The 25,080-nt window shown below is 36.0% G+C and overlaps 1 protein-coding gene across 1 annotated transcript in view; it reads right to left on the reverse strand.

The window, feature by feature from the left end:
• Positions 1-25,080, reverse strand: part of LOC123526851 (uncharacterized) — an 88,943-nt gene that overhangs the window by 55,137 nt on the left and 8,726 nt on the right. Inside the window, exon 3 of the mRNA XM_053523471.1 lies at positions 1,771-1,850. Coding sequence (XP_053379446.1) covers positions 1,771-1,850 — 80 coding nt within the window. The remainder of the gene's footprint in view (positions 1-1,770; positions 1,851-25,080) is intronic.

A 25,080-nucleotide genomic window follows, 5' to 3' on the forward strand; every position in this document is an offset into this window, starting at 1 on the left:
GGCAACTTAGGTAGAAAAAAAACAGCTCCAGTACGAAAATCAAGCATGGATATAAGCACCTGGGGCCGTATTCATAAAGCATCTTAATGATAAGTTTTGACTTAAGTTAAAGATTTTACTTAAGTTTGTGGTGATTTCAGCTTAAGTCTAAGTAAAAAAACTTAAGTCCTCTTCTCATAAAACAGCTGAAACTTAAGATACGTAAGAAATGACTTCAGTCAGAAAACAAAATGGCATCGTGAGTACGATTAAAGTGTTGTTTTTCAGATAAAAGCACTTTAAACATAATTGTACATGTTGTATCTGTCTGAAATTCATGTTGTCTTTTTAAATGTTTTCGTCCGCAATAAAAGCCAAGAATTACTAATTAAGTTGTTTATACTTATACCCCCTTCACACCTACGATTTTTTCTTACGATTCCTTACGATTTGCCAACTCGTAGGCAGTCGCAGGCAATCGTAAATAGCTCGTCGGTAGTCGTTAATAGCTCGGCACCACTCGCAAAAGATCGCAAGCTATCGTGAACGTTGAGGTAATATTTTTGACATGTCAAAAATTTCTTACGATCGTCCGCGATTTGAATTATCGGTGAATAGCTCGGAAAGAGCTCGTAAGGAGCTCGTAACAAGTCGTAAGTATCGTAAACAACATGTAAACCACTCGTAAGCGCTCGTAAACGTATCTTAAAGACTTTGTTTTCTTTCACGATGCGGTACGAGGGGTTTACGATATGTTACGGGCACTTTACGAGTACTTTACGAGTACTTTACGATAAAATACGTATGCTTTACGATTTATGAGAGGCATAATAGCTACCGAATCGAACAGTTCCTTTCAGTTGCTGTCAATACGTCAAAGGAGTGAAACCTCAATCATATCTGCAACAATGCCACCTAAAAAGGAGGTAGTCAACAAGAAGAATGCAAATTTGAATTGCAAAAACATGATATTCGTAAATACTCGTATCTAACACGTAACTACTTGTAACAACTCGTAAACAAATCGTAATGTACTCGTAAAGCCTTTTGTGAATCATAATAATAATCTGTAATTCACTCGCAACAGCTCGTAAATAACTCGTAAATAGCTCGTAAAACGATCGTATTGATCCGTAATTACTCGGAACAAATCGGTAATTTTAGTCGTAAATGCATCGTAATTACTCGGAATAAATCGCAATTTGATCGTACACAGCTCTTAAATAGTTCGTAAATGTGGGGAATCGGTGAACTTTTACGATTTTGTGGAATCCGTCACAAATCGTAAGAAAAATCGCAGATGTGAAGGGGGTATTAAGTAAAATAAATTTCTTACCTAAGTAATACTTAAGTAAATAATCAATTTCTTATACTTAAGATGCTTTATGAATACGGCCCCTGGTGAACATAAATTGTTCTTATATATACGTTATTCGTTGTTGGTCAGATTTTTTTACTTATGAAAATCAAACATGAATATAAGCACCTGGTGAACATAAATGAGTGCTTATGCTCTGACGTTAAAAGTTTCGTTCAAATTTAATTCTTGACCAAAATCAGCTGATGATCTTTATGGTAATGGACCTGTAATGATGATCGGCAAATTACGTATTTCTCCGTATGCCATTTCGGTAACCTCCGGTTTTAACGGAAAGCCATATACGCGTTGAGATAAATTTTCATCCGAAGAATGCCGAATAGCCTAATGAGAATACGTAAAAACACGGAAACTGCCGAGTGTTATTATAAGGAAAGGAAAAATCAATTTCGAGATATAAATGATTTTCATACTTGCTTAATTTATGCCTTGAAGACTTTGCAGCTTCATTTTCTTTTCTTTCTTTGAGACATTCATCTTCAGAATCAGACGCCTGAAATAAACATGGAAATATTATCTTATTGTAAAACTGAAAGCAGGAAGAAGTATTGGATCTAAAACACAATTTATAAAAAAGAAGATTTAGAGAATTTTTTTTTGTTTGTTTCAGTGTAATACTGAAGTCCAAGAACATATGCAACATGATTTGGTATTCCATTAAGGAAGATGTTTCGATCATTCATTTCGCTTTCCTGATTTCAGTGGTTTTCACCTAACTTTACCCATTCTATAGTTTTGTTGTAGTGATTATGTAGTATGATTATTTATTTCAGTGAATTATTGAATTTCAAATATCACAGTGTAATTTAAGAGTGGCAAATAACAAATAATAATATGTTCAGTGTGCAATTACTAGATATATTTCACTGTTACATTTCAAACAAACTCTAATATGGTTAAAGAAAGAAGACAACTCAAGTTTGGAACGCGTTTCGTATTTAAATACTTCTTCATGTAAGCATACAAATCACTAAGAAATAAGAAGTATAAATAGTATTATACTAAAATCAACTTAAAATGGAACATATCTTGTTAGATATGTAACACTTCAGCCTTTGATAAAAATGGTCTAGGTATAATAAATGTGTTCATATATAATATAAAATAAATTCAATACTTAGGCTAGAATTGATGAAACTTATGAACCCCGCTCAACCACCTCCCCCTCCCACACCCCACCCCACCCCAACCCGATATATAATTCATCCTAGGTTATTCTGGAACGAAATAAAGTTGGTTTAACGCATTTTAAATATTGTCCTGATATTAACAGTAACTTGGTGAAATATAAATCCTAAAGAAAGCTAAATTTAAATGGACATCTCAAGTACTCTAACACTGAATTTTAAGTTATAAAGTCAACATTATTTTAAAAACTATAATTACATTGAAGTCTTTAAAGTCACGGATTGTAGTGTCGGTCTATTTCAACAATGCAACATGTATTTAATGGTATTTTATTTACTTTAAGAAATAAGTAATAAAATCTGAAACCCGGAGAGAGACTTTGATTCAGATTAAGAATTCTCACAAAGGTTTCAAATTAATGTTAATATATATTTTATAGATTAAGAATAGACAAAGGGTGAATAGCCAACATTTGTCTCTTCATAATATGGAAGGGTGGGAATATTCATGTTTAGGGAGGATATTTCAATTAATAAAACATTAAGAGATGCATTAATCCGCTTGCTGGTTGTGAAATTGGTTGGCTCTTCACAAACATTTTACATCAGTGTATATTTATAAGAATGGTAGTTGGGTTTGACAGGAGAGTGTTGGCAGAGTGGCAGTAAGGGTGGACAGGATGGTGTTGTGGTGGGTAAGAGGGTGAAGACTGGAAGAATGGTGCTCGAAATGGGTGTTAGGATGTTGGAAGGAAGGCGGTTGGTGGGGGCGGAGGGTGCAGGCAGAATGATTAGTGTTTGGGTTTGGCTTGAGGGTGTTGGCAGAATGGTGTTTTGTGCTGCCTAGATGGTGTGAAAAGAATTATAGAAGGTATTGACTGGCCGAGTTTTTTGGCAGAATAGTGGATTGGGTGGCCAGGAAAGTATAGGCAGAATAATGAATGAGTGGTCAGGAAAGTGTCAGCAAAATAGTAGACGGAGTGGTTAAGAGGTTGTGGGCAGGAGCGTTTGGGCAGAATTGTGTTAGGAGTATGTCGAAGGTTTTGGGCAGAACAGTGATTGGGGCAGACTGGAGGATTTAGGTAGAATATTGTTGGTGTAGGTAGAAGAAGTTAGGCAGTATGTTAGTTTAGGTAGGTTGGAGGGTTTGCGCAGAATGGTGTTTTAATACGTTGGAATTTTTAATAAGAATGATGGTTGTTGTAGGTAGAACAGTTTGGACAGAATGGTGGTTGGTTTAGTTAGGATGGTTTTGAGCAGAATGCTGATTGGGGTAGGTAGGACAGTTTTGCCAGAAGGATGGTTGGTGTAGGTAAGAGGGTTTGGGCAGAATGGTCTTTGGATAAGACTGGAGGGTTTGGATAGAATGGTGGCTGTGGTAGGCTGGAGGTTCTGGGCAGACTAGTGGTAGGAACAGATTGGATGGTTTAGGCAAAATGGTAGTTTTGGGAAGATTGGAGTGTTTTAGCAGACCACTGGCTGAGTAAGGCTGGAGGGTTTGACAACATGGTGGTTTGGGTTTTTAGAAGGGAGTGGGTAGAATGGTGATTGGGATAGGTAGAAGGGTTTGGGCACAATAGCGGCTGGTTAAGATAGCAGGGTTTTGGCAGAATGGTGGTTGGAGAAGTAGGAGGGTTTGGGCAGGAATGTTGTTGGGGTAGGTAGGAGGGTTTGGGCAAAATGACCGTTGAGTAAGGCTGGAGACGTTGGGTTAGAATGGTTGTTGTGGTAGGGTGGAGGGTGTCGGCAGACTGGTGTTAGGAGTAGATATGATGGTTTAGGTAGAATGGTGGTTTGGTAGACTGGGGGAGGAGTTGGCAGTTTGTTGGTTTTTTAGGAAGGTGGTTGAGTAAGGCTGGAGGGTGTGACAAAAAGGTGACTAGAGTAAGTCGGACAGTTTGGACAGAATGGTGGTTGAGTAAGGCAGGAAGGAGGCTTGACAGAATTGTGGTTGAGTAAGGCAAGAGGGAGGCTTGACAGAATTGTGGTTGAGTAAGGCAAGAGGGAGGCTTGACAGAATAGTGGTTGAGTAGGCAGGAGGGAGGCTTGACAGAATTGTGGTTGAGTAAGGCAGGAGGGAGGCTTGACAGAATTGTGGTTGAGTAAGGCAGGAGGGAGGCTTGACAGAATTGTGGTTGAGTAAGGCAGGAGGGAGGCTTGACAGAATTGTGGTTGAGTAAGGCAGGAGGGAGGCTTGACAGAATGGTGGTTGAGTAAGGCAGGAGGGAGGCTTGACAGAATGGTGGTTGAGTAAGGCAGGAGGGTGGCTTGACAGAATGGTGGTTGAGTAAGGCAGGAGGGAGGCTTGACAGAATGGTGGTTGAGTAAGGCAGGAGGGTGGCTTGACAGAATGGTGGTTGAGTAAGGCAGGAGGGAGGCTTGACAGAATGGTGGTTGAGTAAGGCAGGAGGGTGTGACAGAATGGTGGTTGGGGTAGGCTGGATGGGTTGAGCAGAATGGTGGTTGGGTATTGCCGTGAAATAACTATACTACTGTAGGCAATTACCGATGTGATCTGGGTGTTAATTTAAGTTATACCTCCGATGTGTTTCTTAAATGTATTAATTTGATGTTTGACGTTTTTTTTTTATTCAGTTTAGGCAGTTATAGAAAACTAGATAAGAAGTTGATGGTTTTACTCGGTATTTTTGCAATATTAAATTATACAAAGGATGCAATAAATCATGTTTATTGAAATTTTACGCAACATTTCGCACAAATTTGGCGAACTCTACCGTAACAGTTACTGCTGAATGGTTTTACCGTAATAAACTATACTATACAATGTTTTGATATGCTTCAAATGACAGGTATAAATAACTTTAGAAGTCGATTCCAGGTTGTCTTTTAGTTTCATTAACAACTCAGAACAATTTTCGCTGTCATTTAATACGACTGAAACTTCATAGACTTTAAGTCAGTTTTCACAAGAATCCTTGAAATAACTGCAATGATTTCACAAAACATATACAGTAAATACTGGTAAAGCAAGCTAACTATGGTGCACTGTGTGTGTAGGGGGATGGTGTGCTGTTTTTTGGGGGTTTTTTTTGTCTCTAATATTTAACATAGTGTTCATCAAAAGCTTCAATAGCACTTTAAATGAGCATCACTGGTGTGGAATTTGACCACAACTATTTGTCTATAGTATGAAGAAATGTTACAACACTGTATAGTAGTACCGCACTTTACTTTGACAATTCACCACTTCGGTCAAAAATAGCATTATCACACTACCCATCGGTAAACCGAGAGATAATATAGATAAAAAATAATCTAAAATACAATATATTTTTCTTCCTTACATTATCTCGAGTACAGATAAATCCTTCTACACACTATTTACAGTATGAAATTAAAATACACATACACACATTGTGATCTGAGATTTTATCAAGGTCAAAAGATATACTGATTTCGTGTCTGTGTATTTGTAATGTGCATTTAAAGGCATTTTGAATATTTTTCAAAAAAATTGTCATTAAAATTTTAGTCAGTCATTGTTCAAACTATGACTCATTCCATTATTTTAAAAACAATACGCATTCACAGAAACAAGCTTCATGCACCGCATTTGGTCGTAACACCGCTGTAACTACGTTGGAACCACTTGCTCTAATAAATGTATGACCAGTGTGTTCACGCATGCGATTTATAAGCTCTCAAGAAACTAATTTAAAAAAAAAAAAGAAATATCGAAATTTTGGCTTTAATTGAAAAGTACAGACAAATTGAACTGAAATAAAGGCAATGAAACCTGAGCTGGTCAAGCGTCCGTGGGAAGCTGATGCAAAATATGGGAAGTTTACTACTTTTCAGTTCAAACAAAAAACTTCGCTGGCTACATGTCCAAAACATAAGATGCAGGTAAAGCCTTCCGTTTTTCAGCATAAACGGTTCCGGCTTTAAAACGGCATTTCGCTAAATTTACCTTTTCGTTTCCTTAAATTATTTCATATTTTTTCCGTTTCAGTATTTCGCTTATAGAATTATAATAAATTGAAAAACGAATTACGAAAAATCTTCTAAAATTATTTTATATTTAGACTAATCCAGACTAAAGAACCTCCGTTTAATGCGGATTTTTCCTATTTAGTGACATAATCGTCCACGCTTTTTGCTAATCCACCTGTAAGCCAGCGTTTCCTTTCCTCTCGAGACATATTGCCAAAATTGTAATAGAATTTGTCAAACAATATAATGAAATAAGCCATTTGACATTTGACAGATCAAAAACAAGAATAAAACATAAACAAAATATTACGTGAAACCTAATTTTGTTAAGGAGATAAGAATGTATACTAGTTTAATAATACGTTTTTGTTTTTTAATTTACATTTTCCTCCTCTCTTCCTCTCTCGCTTTCTCTGTCATAGACACACTTATTTATTCCTTCTCTCCATGTGCTGTTCAGTTTTCCTTCATATCAAACAGATACTTTTTTTTTATTTAAAGTCGCACCGACACATGATAGGTCATATGGCGACTTTCCAGCTTTATGGTGGAGGAAGACTCCAGGTGCCTCTCCGTGCATTATTTTATCACGAGCGGGCACCCGGGTAGAACCACCGACCTTCCGTAAGCGAGCAGGATGGCTTCCTCACATGAAGAATTCAACGCCCCGAGTCATCCTCGAAATCACATCGATGAGGGGCAAGTGATCTATCACGCAAGGCGTTTGGGAAAATATGTAATACTAGTAGTTTCACTTTGTACACTAATTTGATTTAGTATATATATAAAAAAAAAACATACAAAAATTAAGTGCCAGATCGTCAAAATTCCGTAAGATTAAATGTTAGACCTACCCTGAATTTTAATATCCATCGTAATGACAGGCCGAGTAAACAGTCATTGTGTTTTTTTTAAAAATCCAAAATTTTCTTTTCAAAAAGAAACAATAATTACTCGGTCATAATATAATGCAATTCCATGTCACCGCATATATTTTCGGTTTGTAATTATCCAATAGATCCGCCAAAAAATCATAAAATAAATAAATTCACTATCCAGTGAATTTGAATGAAGTAATTATAACAAATAGCTACATTATCCACTAATTAATATGAAGTATTTATTCCAAATAGATACACGTAATGTATATCACTATCTAGATAATTTGGGTGAAGTAATCATTACAAATGACAATGTACAAAACTGTCCAGTAAATTCATCTGAATAAAGGTAATGTTTTACACTATCCAGTAAATTTGTGCGAGGTCGTTACAATAAATAAACACACTGTATAACACAATCCTGTTATTTTGAATACTGTGTGAAGTAATTATAACAAATAAAGAATGCAGTAAAGTTGTGTGAAGTAACTATAGCGTTACAATTAAAGACACTGTACCACACTATCCAAAAAAAAATTATGTGAAGTAAATGCAACAAATAAAGAATCCAGTAAATTTGTATGAAGTAACTACGTAACAATTAAAGACACTATACCACACTACCCAATAAATTTATGTGAAGTTACTGCAACAAAAAAAAGATTCCAGTAAAATTGCATTAATTAATTATTAACAAATAAAGGTACTATACAACACTATCCATTAAAATTGTGTGAAGTAATTATAACAAACGAAGACAGTGTTTAACAATATAAAGTAAATTTGTGTTCCACATGTCGATAAAAGTTCACGTACATATCTCAAAATTTCTTTTAGGTCATGTTGGTAAAACTGATTGCGAAGCCTTAACGTACCAAATAATCGAAAGGATTAACAATTCTTTTATCATTACGAAGGTTTTATTTTACTATCAGATTTGACTTTTCGCACTAAACCGATTCTGTCCACTTTGCGCAACCGTATTTATGTAAGGCTCAAAAAGTAAAGAAAATAGTTCACTTCATGTGATTTTTTAATATAAATATAAAAATAATCCAAACTGTTCTATACAATACAAGTGATTCTGATTATGGTCTGCATTGTTTAGCTATTCAGTCAAACACCCCTTCAAATGATAAATTGTACTGCCCAAATTGAATGATGGACAAGTTCATTATAGAAATTTAGCAGGCTAAAGGTTAAAAAATATCTGCTATATAACACCAAAAGCAATGACCCTTAAAGTGCTATCTATATTAAAACAGTGTGCATTACAGCATTTCGATGGGTTTAACTGAGGTGGAAGGGTGAGCCTGTTGTATGTGCGTGTATGTGGGGGTGGGTGTGAGGGGGGAGCGCGGGGTGGCAATACGAAAAGTTGAATAATAAATACTAAAACAGCCATTACTTAAGTGATTTTATATTGGCCATATTATAAGTCTCATTGGCCCTCGGCGTTCTCGGGCCGACATGAAGTTACGGACACCCAGGGACAAACAGCATGACCAATACGAAACCATTAGATTAATATCATTATAATAATCTTATTAAGATGAACAGAAAGCTCAAGATTTTAACAAAATCGCACATTTATACAAAAAAATGAAAGAGATATTCTTTTTCTTTTTCTAAAATACGATTATTGAATTGATAATCTTATTACCACATAAAAAATATGACACCCTCTTGGAAGACTAATCTTATATAGGTTTAATTCATAATATGATTAGGCAAAAACATACATTGTGCGAAATGAAATGAGATGCGCCATGAGAAAACCAACATAGTGCGTTTGCGACCAGCATGGATCCAAACCAGCCTGTGCATCCGCGGAATCTGGTCAGGATCCATACTGTTCGCTTACAATTTCTCTGATTGCAATAGACTTTGAAAGCGAACAGCATGGAACCTGACCAGACTGCGCGGATGGGGGGGGGGGGGGGGGGGGGGGGGGGAGGGGGGGGGGGGGGGGGGGGGGGCATATTGCCAATTTATAACTTACCAATGTTTAATCTGGCTCTATGGAGAGTAAGGGGTATTGCACATGTTATTACCTATCACCGCTTAATCTGGCTCTATGGATGGTGAGGGGTATTGAACATGTTATTACCTATCGCTATCACCGCTTAATCTGGCTCTATGGATGGTGAGGGGTATTGAACATGTTATTACCTATCACCGCTTAATCTGGCTCTAAGGATAGTGAGGGTATTGATCATGTTATTACCTATCACCGCTTAATGTGGCTCTATGGAGAGTGAGGGGTATTGAACATGTTATTACCTATCACCGCTTAATGTGGCTCTAGGGAGAGTGAGGAGTATTGAACATGTTATTACTTAATACCGCTTAATCTGGTTTTAGGGAGCCAATTACCACTTAATGTGGCTCTAGGGAGAGTGAGAGGTATTAAAAATGTTATTACCTAATACCGCTTAATCTGGTTTTAGGGAGCGTGAGGGGTAATGCAAATGCTATTACCCGTATCGCCGCTTAATGTGGCTCTAGGGAGAGTGAGGGGTATTGCACATGTTATTACCTATCACCCCGCTTAATCTGGTTTTAGGGAGCGTGAGGGGTATTGCATATTTCAGTATCTGTCGCCGAGTTATTTCAGAATCTAACCGTGTCTAATATCATTATCTGTCTTGCATTATATGCTTTACAAAGAAGATCTTCATATACATGTAGATTTTATTTTGTTTAAAAATACAAGATTTTTGACTATGGTTATGATATGGTAACAGTAGATTTACCCCTATTCCCTCACATAAAAAGTAATCCCCTCATACAAAAGTCATGCAAGTACCACATTATCAACAATAAAATATAAATGTATTGCTTATACAAGTTAGTTTGTGTATGTTTACTTTATGATGTAAAACATTGGAAGCTATACTTTATTTGTAATATATTTATCTGCTCTATTCTGTTCTGTTCTGTTCTGTTCTGTTCAATATAATTATTCAGAGAACAATGAAAGTTGGTCTACCTTCTCATGTAATTTAGTTATTTTTATGCTAATTTTATTATATCATAATAAATGTCATCACCATGACCGTTTATGTTTAAAGACCTAGATATTAATACATGTACAATAAATCAAACAGCGCGCGATATATCTGTTTTCTTTTGATATAACTATAAACATTCCTGTGCATTGTTTTTATCACTTCGTGCGGTCCTTCCCGAGCAATGATATATTCATATCTATAAATCATTAAAGCAAAATTAATACTCAAAGGCTCTTGATAAAAAGAAATCTTAATCTAGTACAGCTTTAACGGGATAAAATATTCGAGGGAGTTACTTTTAGGTACACATATTTGTAATAAAATTTATGCTCGTAATAATAACAAGTCAAGACCATTTAAAGGGAGGTAATTTGCATATTTAAAGGGAGGTAATTATAATCATCCATCAATTATTAAAAAGTCAAAATAAACATGGCGTATAGGGTGTGTATTTGAGCGTATTTGTAGTTGCCACTGGTCACCCTATATAAGCTACTCGTCCAATTTAAGGTGGAGAATAGTGCAAAATTTTCTTGATGTTAAACGTTTCTGATTCGAAAGAATAGTGCGAATTATGTTTCGAAGAGAGGCGTTTCTAACTCGTGACTGTTGTCTTACTATTTGGCTAGTTGTCTATCTTGTATATGCGCATTCATTGTGTTAGCCTTTGATCATTTCCGCACACGCGAGATCTTCCGTTCTTTGATGATAAAAAGCCTTTGAACTATGTCCAGCCTGCAAAAGCTTGAGATGGCTTTTAAAATACTGGAGAGAATTTTACCTATTTCACCAACTAGCAATTTTCCCGACATCCTTCAGATGATGTTGAACTTTTGTTGGGCAAAATACATTTTAGTACATTAACCATGTATCTAATCGCTATTTAAATGTCCCATTGATCAAAAACGCAGGACTTTATCATTATTTTTACAACAAAGAGGAAAACCGCGCTATACAGAAATCGATCATTAAATGAAATTATTTTGATAGCTTATACCACGGTCTATATCCTAACGTTAACAGCTTATCATTCAATGGTTAAATGAAAAATTTTCAATTTCCTCTCATACTTATATTTTGATAAGACATATTTGTAACTTATATATCTAAAAAAAAATATAGGCTAATTAAAAAAGAATTCAAAACTCAATGACGAAAACATGGAAATTTCGTGCAGAAAATTAATAATTCGACGGCAATGAACTGTGTTTAAGTTTTTCGGCCTATAAAATACTATATGTCATGCAGTTAAAAGGACATACCTCCAGATTTACATGAATGCATGATTTCGAAATTGATTTAACAGACCTGTCAAAAATATGCAGAAAAAAAACCTCTCAAATGACAAAAGAAACAAGATGCACTATAGATGTACTATAAATTCTTTTACTTTATTGGTCATAAATACTCCAAAAATAATAATTGAGCTGCTCCATGAGAAAACCAACATAGTGCATTTGTGACCAGCATGGACCCAGACCAGCCTGCGCGTCCGGGTCCGCTAACGGTTTCTCTAATTGCAGTAGATTGGTCGTAAATGCGCTGTTAGTTTTCTTATGGTGCGGTTCAGTTATTGTTCCATGTTTTGAAAATCCGATATTCCGGCGTTGCAATTAAATTCAATTTTACGAAACTTTGAAGTAAATTTTCCAAATCTTTTCTCAAAATCTGCTAACAACTCAACAATTCGGTCTATCAGTGAACCTTGCCTTTTTTTAACTTGAAGGTTTCGCACATCAGTGGAAAGGTTATCGACTGTTTATTTAATGACATACTAGTGATTTATCATCATATAATAACATTTTATTACACACGTTAGTTAATTGATATTGGTATATGTGTATATATGTGCCACATAAAATACCTAATGAATAAATTCATATTTTGTTGTACATCAATAATGAAACCGGCTGTGAATATTGTTACAGATAATTTGTTTCTTTTTTATATTTTTGAGTACAGATTTTCGATTTTTCGTCAACAGAAATTAATATGCACAATATGATATGTATAATATGCATACCATTTGCATATACTTAAATAAGGACCACTGGCTACTGTACAGATAACACTACAATTACATTAATGTTATATTATATACAAATATGATAATTTGTTTACTAATAACTGTTTTATGATTAAATGGTCACTGTTGATATACGTATAATGCGTGTTGTATATGTACCACATGGGTCTACGACCTTCTGGCAGAAAAGAAAACTTTTACGTTGTATTTCATTATATTATAAATATATATATATGCTCAGTTATATAGTTTCAACAATTACAAAGGTAATGAAAATGATGATGATGATGATGATGATAACGACGACGGTGATGATGATGATGATGATGACTACAACTACTACTACTACTACTGCTACTATATATCTATGGAATCGTCGGTGTTTGATTAAAATTGCACGAATTCTTAACAGTTCCTCCGTAACAGTAAAGATTTAAAGCATTCTTAATTTCTTTCAACAAAATTCAAACAATTTGTCATAATTTAATCCCTGATACAATATACCAATAATATTTTTCAATCTCGTAGGTGAAAAAAAGAAGAATCGTTATCTATAGTCTTCGATTTTTCAAAACCCTATTCACTGATACACAATACATCACGAAATAATATTTATCTTTTCGCTAATAATATATCTTACCGCCAAAAGAATGAAATCAACACAAACAAGAGAAAAGAAAACATTGATCATTTAAAGAAAGCAATAAAAGAATTTGACAATAAAGAAAATAATTGGGATATTTGGAAGTACAAAAGTGATAACACATGTTTTACATAATTACATGATCTTTTTACAAACCACACAGTATATCATTATAATCTAACTATAGTTCGTGTGGTGCTTTGTATTTGCGAAAGGAAACGTTATTTAAACTGGTCACATTATAGTCTAATAACAGAATGTAGATGAAATTACAAAAACACACGTCAGAGTTCCTATACACGTGTTCTAGAACTCCTTGCAAAAATGAAATAAAGTCTATATCTGCGTGTTAATACAGAGTGTCCACCCTGAATTTCAAACTTTCGGTAGTCCGAAGGTGTCTGTTACTCTGAAAGTCATCACTGGTCACAGATCTGCCGTCTGAAGGCCCGCCAGTAGCGGCACACGGCACTCATTACAGATTTTGCCAAGTAATTCAAAGGGCCGTCAGCTGTCCGATCCCGATGACCTGCCAATAAGGCCGACACTATGCATATTGAAACGGGTGCATGGACTTAGGGCTGGTTCATGTTTATATTTCGGGATTTAAAACTGACGTACTTTCAGACTGAAGGGCCTTCAGATCTCTGGGTTGAAACCTCCAAGCTTTTTTTTAAGTAATAGCTTGAAAAGATGGTCACCTTTTGACACATTTTGCACGGGATTTGAGCATACACATATGAGTTATTTTCAGATAAAAACATGAGAGTAAAAAAAGTATAAGAAAAAGAAATAAAATGATGAAAAATACAGACATTGTTCTGCTTGCAACCAAAATGAACCCAATTCAAAATAACAAACAATAATAACCGCAAATATGTAAACATTAACAGAACAAAAGAAATTTTGTTTCATTTTAAACATGACACAATACCACCTGCAGGTAAGAGCAATTTATCAATGAAAACTGACTATCCTATACAGCATACCACAATCCCCAACTCACCATGAACCCAACAATGGTGAAAGGTTTATAAAAAAAATAAAAAGTCCAAAGTAAGCCTACAGCCATTCATTTACTCTATAGTTATTACACAAAGTCACCTTTTATAGCCACCATTATATTCAGCATTTTAGACAGAGACTCAAAGGCATAAAAATCCAACAAATGCTTGAGATCAACGACAGTCTTAGGCTCTTAGCCTTAAGAAACAATATTAAATTTCAACTGTAAATGATATGCGGAACACATGTACATAAATTAATGTGACTATTCAGAACAGTACGCATAACAGCAGAGCTAAAACCCATACAAAACAGCAGAGCTAAAGCCCGTATACTTGAAATCCTGTATATTGCTATCAGATTGTCCCATTTTGCCACTAAATTTACCAAAACGTTTGCAGTTCGAAGCTGTTAAAACTTTGACAAAATTTACTAGATACTAAACTAAAATAAGCTGCTTTATGCTCGTATGTAAAAAAAAACTGAAGAAAAAAAATAAAACCTAAAAAAAAACATACCTTGAGATGAAACAATCCACATATATATCCAGCTTACTTAAGCTCCTCCGTTAATAATTTTCACTTTTATTGTTTTTGTATCCAAAATCTAAATGATTTAATCCCATTAACTTTGCTATATTTTTTTCCAACTGATTCTCAGGGGCAATGTATATCAACGATCAATCTGCCCGACACGACTGAATCCACAAAAAGTTTAAAAAACTTTTTATCAACATATCAGCGTAAAATCTAAAAATATAAATTTTCCCTTTTAAAGAAAACCTGTTCATATTAAATTAAAGGGTAATAAATGACTGTAATATAAGTTCAAAAGCGAAATATACATATTTTCTATGTGACATAACGATCAGTAATGATGGCTATATGTATTGATCGTATATAAAACATGTCCATTGTAATACAAGCATTAATATGCTTGAATACCCTAATCATTAATAAACACACAATATTAGCGAAACCAAACAAGACTTTTACAACAATTATTTCATGTACAAAAACAAAAAACTATAAACCGGAGATATATTCCCTTTTATGTGTTTAAACTACCGTATGCCAAATCAGGGAAAACACTTATAAAGTCGAGTACAAAAACAACAGTTTACTTAAACTAGAATTTATCTACAAATTAATTTTCGATTAAAATCGTGACTTGTACTACTTGGGACGTTTTAAGAATGTTTTAAAAAAAATCCCATTTGCAATGCAATAAAAAAAAAAGGTTATTTCACTATTTCACATGTTCGAAAGCGTTGACAGCTTCAGTTTATATTATTCCGATGTCGTCAAATCATAGAACGATTTGTTCATTCCGTCCACGCTTACATTACTGATTACAGGGCGCCTTGCTTGACCGCATTTTTGTCAAATTATATTCTGCAAACCCTTGAGGAGAATACGATCCTATTCCTATTACGAGTGTTAAAGACATGTAAGTAATTACTCCCCACAGAGTGATTTTTTACAATTCTCTACAGGATTTTTCTGCCACTGTCCAGTGGATAGTTTCTTCTGCTGTGCCTAGGATTTCTAGTATTGAGGAGTTTTACAAATGTCCGTAGGACAAATTTTACTACTGTTCACAAAAGGGTTGCCACAACTATCCATACTGGGACTGCCACTGCTCCACCCAGGGGAATTACTAGTAGTGTCCACAGTAAAAATTCTACTTCTGTCCACAAGGAAATTGCTACTTCTATCCGCAAGGAGACTGATACTACTACCTACAGGTTGATTGCTACTACTGTCTAGTGTGTGGCTGCCACTACTGTCCACAGGTTGATTGCTACTACTGTCTAGTGTGTGGCTGCCACTACTGTCCACAGGTTGATTGCTACTACTGTCTAGTGTGCGACTGCCACTACTGTCCACAGGTTGATTGCTACTACTGTCTAGTGTGCGACTGCCACTACTGTCCACAGGTTGATTGCTACTACTGTCTAGTGTGTGGCTGCCACTACTGTCCACAGGTTGATTGCTACTACTGTCTAGTGTGTGGCTGCCACTACTGTCCACAGGTTGATTGCTACTACTGTCTAGTGTGCGACTGCCACTACTGTCCACAGGTTGATTGCTACTACTGTCTAGTGTGCGACTGCCACTACTGTCCACAGGCTGATTGCTACTACTGTCTAGTGTGTGGCTGCCACTACTGTCCACAGGTTGATAGCTCCTACTATCCACAGGGGGATTTCTACTACTGATCACAAGAGTACTGCTACTACTGTCCTCAAGGTGATTGCTACTACTATCAACAGGAGGAATTTCTACTACTGTCCACAAAAGGACTGCCACTACTGTCCCCAAGGTGATTGCTCCTACTATTCACAGGGGGATTTATACTACTGTTCACAAGAGGTCTGCTACTACTGTCCCCAAGGTGATTGCCACTCCTATCCACAGGGGGATTTATACTACTGTTCACAAGAGGTCTGCTACTACTGTCCCCAAGGTGATTGCCACTCCTATCCACAGGGGGATTTATACTACTGTTCACAAGAGGTCTGCTACTACTGTCCCCAAGGTGATTGCCACTCCTATCCACAGGGGGATTTCTACTACTGTTCACAAGAGGTCTGCTACTACTGTCCCCAAGGTGATTGCCACTACTATCCACAGGGGGATTTCTACTACTGTTCACAAGAGGTCTGCTACTACTGTCCCCAAGGTGATTGCCACTACTATCCACAGGGCGATTTCTACTACTGTTCAAAAGGGAATTGCTACTTCTGCCCTCCGGTTGATTGCTACTACTATCCACAGTGGAGGTGGGGGAGGGGTCTACTACAGTTCACAAGGGAATTGCTACTTCTGTCTAAAGGCTGATTGCCACTATTACCAACAGAGGAATTGCTACTACTGTCCAGAGGTTGATTGCTACTACTGTCAACAGTTCGATTTCTACTACTGTCCACATGGGTAGGGGTGCTACTACTGTCCAGGATTCGATTTTTATTTCTTTGCATTGGACGTTTTGTACTGTTATATACCCTAGGGCGATTTCTACTTTTTCAGGAGGGCAATTTCTACTACTGCCCACATGGCAATTTCTATTACTATCCACTTGAGGTAGCTACTGCTGTCAGCAGTGCAATTTCTACTACTATCCACTAGGGATTGCTACTGCTATCAACAGTGCAATTTCTACTATTATCCACTGGAGACTGCAACTGCTGTGTACTAGGGATTGCTACTGCTATCAACAGTGCAATTTCTACTTTTAGCCACTACAGATTTCTACTGCTGTCAGCAGTGCAATTTCTACTACTATCCACTAGGGATTGCTACTGCTATCAACAGTGCAATTTCTACTATTATCCACTAGAGATTGTTACTGCTGTTAGCAGTACAATTTCTACTACTATCCACTAGGGATTGCTACTTCTATCAACAGTGCAATTTCTACTATTATCCACTAGAGATTGCTACTGTCAGCAGTGCAATTTCTACTACTATCCACTGGAGTTTGCTACTGCTATCAAGAGTGCAATTTCTACTATTAGCCACTACAGATTTCTACTGCTGTCAGCAGTGCAATTTCTACTACTATCCACTGGAGTTTGCTACTGCTATCAAGAGTGCAATTTCTACTTTTAGCCACTACAGATTTCTACTGCTGTCAGCAGTGCAATTTCTACTACTATCCACTAGGGATTGCTACTGCTATCAACAGTGCAATTTCTACTATTATCCACTAGAGATTGTTACTGCTGTTAGCAGTACAATTTCTACTACTATCCACTAGGGATTGCTACTGCTATCAACAGTGCAATTTCTACTATTATCCACTAGAGATTGCTACTGTCAGCAGTGCAATTTCTACTACTATCCACTGGAGTTTGCTACTGCTATCAAGAGTGCAATTTCTACTATTATCCACTACAGATTTCTACTGCTATCAGCAGTGCAATTTCTACTACTATCCACTAGGGATTGCTACTGCTAACAACAGTGCAATTTCTACTATTATCCACTTGAGACTGCAACTGCTGTGCACAGGGTGAATCCTGCTACTGTCCACTGGAGGTTGCTACTGCTGTCAACAGTGCAATTTCTACAACTATCCGCTGAAGATAGCTGCTACTGTCCACAGGGTGATTTTAACTACTACCTAAATGCCGATTTCTATTTTTGTCCACAGAGCGACTTCTGCTTCTGTGCACAGTGCTGTTTCTACTTCTATTCACAGTGGGATTGCAACTACTGTCTGTCGGGCGATATCTACTACAAGAGATAATAGATAAGTATGAGATTACGTTCGATCGGTAATACTAGAGAGGAACTGTTGAAACAAATAAATGTGTTTCGTGTGTTAAAAAAACACTGTAATATTTTCTCAGTTTCTATGCGTCATACACACACAACTTCAGACAGGTAACTTTTGGAATTTCCCTCTCAACCAAAATAATACTAAAACATCATATATTTTATATTCCACTGACGTTAATTCGTGTTTTTAAACATAGATTTTGTGATATGTATCCTGATATAAGTCCCATTTAATGGGGTATGGAGTCATAAGGTGAAAAGGTTAAAGTTGACAAAAAATCTTTCAGTAAAGAGGATTTCTCCTACCATGATGCAGCGGAACACAATTCCAGCTTTCATAAAAGGCTGCTGAAGTTTGAAATTAGAATCAACCTGATATACTTTGAGGCCATTCCATATAATGGGAAATTTGCAAAACTACATTGCCTGTCATTTTATATGTGCATATTTTATCTGAAAACACGGATACAATCTAAACAAACCTCAAGGCAAAGCATGCAAGTTCCATCATCTTCGTGCGCTCGATCCATTTTATTCCTGTCAATTATTCCCAATTAACTTTTAACAAATCAATTTTATCCATGTAAGTGGATCCATTTTATCCAGTATGTGTCCGTCTTAACCGATACATTTTATCCACAGACAGGTTTCAAATGAACAAACTGTTTTCAGTAATAGTAGTGAAAAATTCTATCTCAGAACTTTGTTTAACTATTGTTTTTATTTCCTTAATATTGAAACACTTCTTTTTCAAATACATTCTTATCATTAGAAAATTTCAAAAGTTTTAAGTGATACTATGTTTTAATTACAATACTCCGTTTTCTTTCATGTAAGATTTCAATTTAAACCACGTAACATTATATTGTATTGAATAAACAATAGCACCAATGACAATATATTATTTCTAACACTATTTAAACACACAAAAATATAAGCTCACATAATTTGGCAGCAGGGTATTGAACAAAATGCAAATTATCTTAAATTAGATCAAGAATGCATTGATTTTATTAGATTGGCTGTAATATTGTAATTTAAGACTATCTGGGCGACGTGCCATGCATATGTAATAACTACATCATTTGTTTATGACCAACTTCCAATTTTCCTACCCACCTGATTTTATTGACTGTGGTATTAAAAGGGTCAATCATTTGAAATAAAGAGTTTATTGCATGTTTATCAGTGACTTATTGAAATACCTACAGTGATATATATGTTGTATGTTCACAGTGAAAAAAAACAACATTTATATAAATATGTATATACATCTGCGCAGTCTGGTCAGGATCCATACTGTTCGCTAACGGTTTCTCTAATAGCAGCAGACTTTGAAAGCGAACAGCATGGATCCTGACCAGACTGTGCGCGGATGCGCCGGCTGGTCTGGATCCATGACAGTCGCAAATGCACTATGTTGGTTTTCTCATGGGGCGGCTCAAATGAAGTTTATAACAGTATTTAAATACAAAAACAAAGCCCGATATATTTGCACCTACGCAAATGATTTTTGCGACGCAAATTTTACATCCGGGTGTATATACATCATCATGTGAATAGGGCTACACTAGCAAAGTTTTTCTCGTCAATAGTGAATATTAGACTGCCTTCGAAACTTTTTATCTGTAATTTACACGGGTACTTTGCAAAGATTCAAATAAAGATGTATAATATATAATACCACTAACATTTTTTCCGACTCGCTGGAGCCAACACTGCTTGCCGGCCCTAGCATGGTAATTAACAGGGTATCTTTATTCCCTACAAATGAATAGTTTGATCACATTCGCCGCTCCAAATTTCCGAATGCTGAAAAAGTCAACAAGTTGGCCGATGAGTTCAAAAGGTATTACAGGTTGAAAAATTATTACATATTTTTTCAAGTTTAAGAGGTTGTCTTGTAAAAGACGTATTTTGCGGATACTTCATTTATGTAACCTTTCAAACCCCTAACTCTATAAACATCGCCTATTTTCAGATTATTTTTCCTTAAAGAAACAAACCCGTGTTTGTGGTGTTTGATTCAAATCTAGTTTCTAGACCATAATGTTTTATGCATAAGCTAAAAATGCGTGTATTCACAAACCGAGTGACTATAAATGAGATGAAAATTAAGTTTGACGATGACTATGTTAGGCAAATAATCTGGCCATAGCCCAAAAGCCCCCTCCGCAAAATAACTTAAAAATTATCATTTTCAAAATAGATTCCTGTGGGCTAGTTTGTCAACACAATTATTTTATCAATGAAAAAGGTCGCATTTTTTTACTATCCCATTATAAATAAACATTGATAAAATGCGAACAGAACAGTGTTGGCACTTGTCAATACATAACGTGTATTTCATTATATATAATAGATTGAATCAAATCAGCTGAAAGATTTTTTTATGTATAGGTATTTTAAAAATGTTTTCTCAATGGACAAATTACTAGTAATCAAAATATCAAATACATATCCGGAATAAACGTAACATAAATGAGCCGCACCATGAGAAAACCATCATAGCGGCTTTGCGACTAGCATGGATCCAGACCAGCCTGCGCATCCGCGCAGTCTGGTCAGGATCCATGCTGTTCGCTCTAAAAGCCTATAGCAATTAGAGAAACCGTTAGCGAACAGCATGGATCCTGACCAGACTGTGCGGATGCGCAGGCTGGTCTGGACCCATGCTGGTCGCAAAGCCACTATGTTGGTTTTCTCATGGCGCGGCTCAAATGTAACCGTGATGGTATCTAAAATACATTTTGAACCAAGTTATATAATGATGATAGTATGCACAAAGGTATATAACTTTTATTTACAAAGAATGGCTTACTCATGCGTTTAGAAATTCAAAACCCACACCCATACAACATATTTAATTTACCATATCTTATGTTCGTTATAATTTTCTTTGATATAGCTATTAAGTGAAATAATTTATACAGGGAGGTTTTCGTAAGTGGTACATATGTACCTCTGTCAGGCGGATCAATGACTTTTCAATATGTTAGACTTTAAAAATTTGGTTCGACACGCCTCTTACTAAAGTTACTAAGTATATTGGTTAGGAATCAAACACCCAAGGTACTTGCAAGAGGAACTCATGATCGATGGCTATGGTTCTCTTGAATTAACAGATGGCGACTACAAAGAAACTTAGGTAGATGACATGTATTTTCAGCTTTCTTATGCAGAAATAGCTGGACTCGCATCTAACATTTGCATTGATAAGAAGTTCAGAAAAAAACATCAGATGTATATGCTTTTGTTTAGAAGCTTAAACAAATACCAGTGCAGACTTTTTGAAAGATGTATAATTATGTTTAAAAAAAAACGAACAAAAAGATATTCATAGCTGTAAAAAGTCTCTCTGAGTTGGATTCGGCGTGGTTATAGTTTCTGATCCTTTGTAATCAAGCAGTTTATTTATAGACACCACCTTAATCCTTATCGACGTTACGCTCATTGTTGGCGTACATTAGCGTAACTGACGTTATCATCGTTTTAATAAGCCGTTTAGACGTTACAGGGATTACTTGGGTGGTTGGACTACACTTTTCATAAATCATGTCGTTTCGATATTTAAGGAAATATTTGATATAGATGTACAATATAATATTTATTCAATCAAATTATTTATCAGACAGTGAATTATATTGCGGTGTTCAGATACAGTTGTAATACATATACATTATTTAGTTTTCAAACGTATCGTCGACGTTACATTAATTTCACGGCTGTGACATCTGGGCTAGATTTTGCAATTTTCATGTGTTAAATTTAATTCATATTCAACGTAAGACTTATGCATATCAATTTGCAGATAATTTTATGTACTTTCAGACTGTAGTCGCTGCTTTGTAAACAAATACATATTTCTTTAAATATTTCGGCCCGTAACAACTTCGTAATTTAATTTTTGCATTTTTTGACACGTGTGACATCGCGGCTAGATTAAAGTATACATGTATTAAACGCCATTATCAAAGTCAAAATACGACAAAAACTTACTAATTCAAAAGTAGAATTTATGTACTTTTTGTCAAAATAAATATCATAGAAAGCATAAAATAGTTAAAGAAAATACAGAAATTTTAACAAATCCTGTCGAGGGAAGACATTAAATCTTACGTTTTAAGTTGGATCTGTATTTTGCTTCATGTTTGTTACAGGAAGTATTGAACAGCAAATGGCTGCAATGACGTCAAATATAGTTTACGTCACGTCACCGAGTCTTCTTATTTGACGGAAAAAAATAGTTTTAAGAATTTACGAAGCCGTTAAATAATGCGCATTGGTGAATTCTGTTACATCTTACATGACGTTTTTGTGTTGTATTCTATGATTCTATGTCGAATTAAATTTTTACTAATTGTTAAACGCAAATGCGATCATATTTACTAACAGGGAGATTGTTTTGCCTTTCTTGTGATATAAGAAAATAAACAACCGTATTTCTAAAACGAATTTCATGAAACATTGAAGTGAACGAAACTGAAAAATTTCCGATGTTCGCCAACAACGTACGCAACGTCATCATGCTGGACACGATTGATTCTGTCTTAACGACCAGTGTAGATAACGATCAGCCTGCACATTCGTGCAGTCTGATCATGATCTGTACTGTTCGCTATTCAGTCAGTAACCCTTTTAACAGTTAATGATACTGTTCAAATTGGAAGACGGACAAGTTCATTATAGAAATTCAGCAGGGTAAGGGTTAATATTTTATTTGCCACCACCGGTAACCCATATGGGCGACTCCTCCAGAAGACTGGGGAGGGGGAAATTTCCAGGTACAGAAGACGCTAGCTTCCCTGGTTCATTAACCTATAATTATAGTACCCCTAAGAGCCGGGACTCTTATCCCAATGTTAGAGGAGCGGGAGTTCGAACTCAAGACCTCTGGTTTCGTAGTCAGGCAGTGTTACCACTGCACCACTGTATCTATTCCGACTAATTATACCTATTTTAGATGTTGGAATGATGGGCGAGTCGTGGCCACGTCTCTATGTTCTATGAATACGTGTATATAATATCGAGTATCTAGTTTTATTGTTAGAAGTTTAGTTTTAGCAATATGAGCCGCGCCATGAGAAAACCAACATAGTGGGTTTGCGACCAGCATGGATCCAGACCAGCCTGCGCATCCGCGCAGTCTGGTCAGGATCCATGCTGTTCGCTATTAGTTTCTCTAATTCCATTAGGCTTTGAAAGCGAACAGCATGGATCCTGACCAGACTGCGCGGATGCGCAGGCTGGTCTGGATCCATGCTGGTCGCAAACCCACTATGTTGGTTTTCTCATGGCACGGCTCATATTTATTTCGTTGTTGTTGTCTGTTGTTGTTGTTGTTGATGATGTTGTTGTTGTTTTTCCATATTATTCAGTTTGTTGATGAATTTACCTTAACTTGATAAATATAAATTTAATGGCCAGGGTTTTTATGATGTGTAAATAATAGAACAAAATTAAACTCCCAGCTTTTGAAAACAAAAATTCAGCTAAAGAAACTTACCTTATTTAAAACTCACTCAGAATATCATAATCCCTTCTCAAAGATTAGACAATCAAAAATAGCAGATATTTTGCTTAAAATTGATAGGTCGTACTGAATTAATTTTCTCCGCTATGAAAACAAAACGATATCATTCCTTTCCCATCAAAACGCAATCTCAACATGTCAAAGGAAACATGTCAATCAAAGTGAAGAAGTGAGGTTAATCTATGATTTTATCAACATTTGTAATTGACTAAATTAACTGTTTAATAACGATTTTCACTTACGATTTCTTGAAATGTAAAACTATCGCGGTTAAATATCTACCTTGCTCGATTTCACTTCTGTTTTGCGGTTCATATGGAACGCATTCGGTTTCAAGACCACAAAACTAATTTTTCATTACCCTGTTCGGCTTTCTGTGACATATGAAAAGCCTTTGACACAGTTTAATAACTCGCAGACAAGCGGCAGTGTTTCAAGAGATAATAGATAAGTATCAGATTGCGTTCGATCGGTAATACTAGAGAGGAACTGTTGAGAGAAATAAATGAGTTTCGTGTGTTAAAAAAAAACATTGTTGTCAATTATTCATAACTAGCGACTTTTGTCGAAGTTCATTTTTATATATGTACGAAAAGGTACGGCATAGTACAGATTATAGACCCATCGAGTATCAAGCGGGCACTGATGCTATCAGAGATTTCACGATTAACAACAACTAGCGACTTTGGTCGAAGTCAGATGTAAATCAGCATTAAGTTTTGCTGGTACTATGGCGAAAAAAGAACTTCTGCAGAATCAAGCATTTGGTTACTAACTATTGCGGTGTAAAAGAAGTCATTGTGTTGCAAACGTCAAACGGTTATAAGTGTATGTGACTGAGAAATGTTATTCCTTCAATACACTATATAAAATATAATTTTCCACTGAAAGGTTTTATAAGAGCATGCCTGTTTTAATCAAATTACTTCAAAGCTTACATATCTCTGACCAGCGCTGCAAAGAACAATAAAATCGAAATGTATCTATGCATGATACGGCACAGTAAATAATACAGACCCCCGTGTGTTCAGCAGAATATTTAGTTTTTAGGGACTAACATATCCTACAAGACATTCGACAATATAATGGGTCACTAATAACACACACAACCAAACACCAAAAGCGAATTTCGCTTTTACGGCTCTTTGAAGAAAGCAACAAAAAACTTATCACATGTATATCTTAGTGAAATACGGAGACTCGGGGCACTGTGACTTTGTATGAGAGGAGATTTAAAGGAAAGATGGCCATAAC

This window comes from Mercenaria mercenaria, chromosome 14 (assembly GCF_021730395.1).
Source record: "Mercenaria mercenaria strain notata chromosome 14, MADL_Memer_1, whole genome shotgun sequence".
Lineage (NCBI taxonomy): Eukaryota > Metazoa > Mollusca > Bivalvia > Venerida > Veneridae > Mercenaria > Mercenaria mercenaria.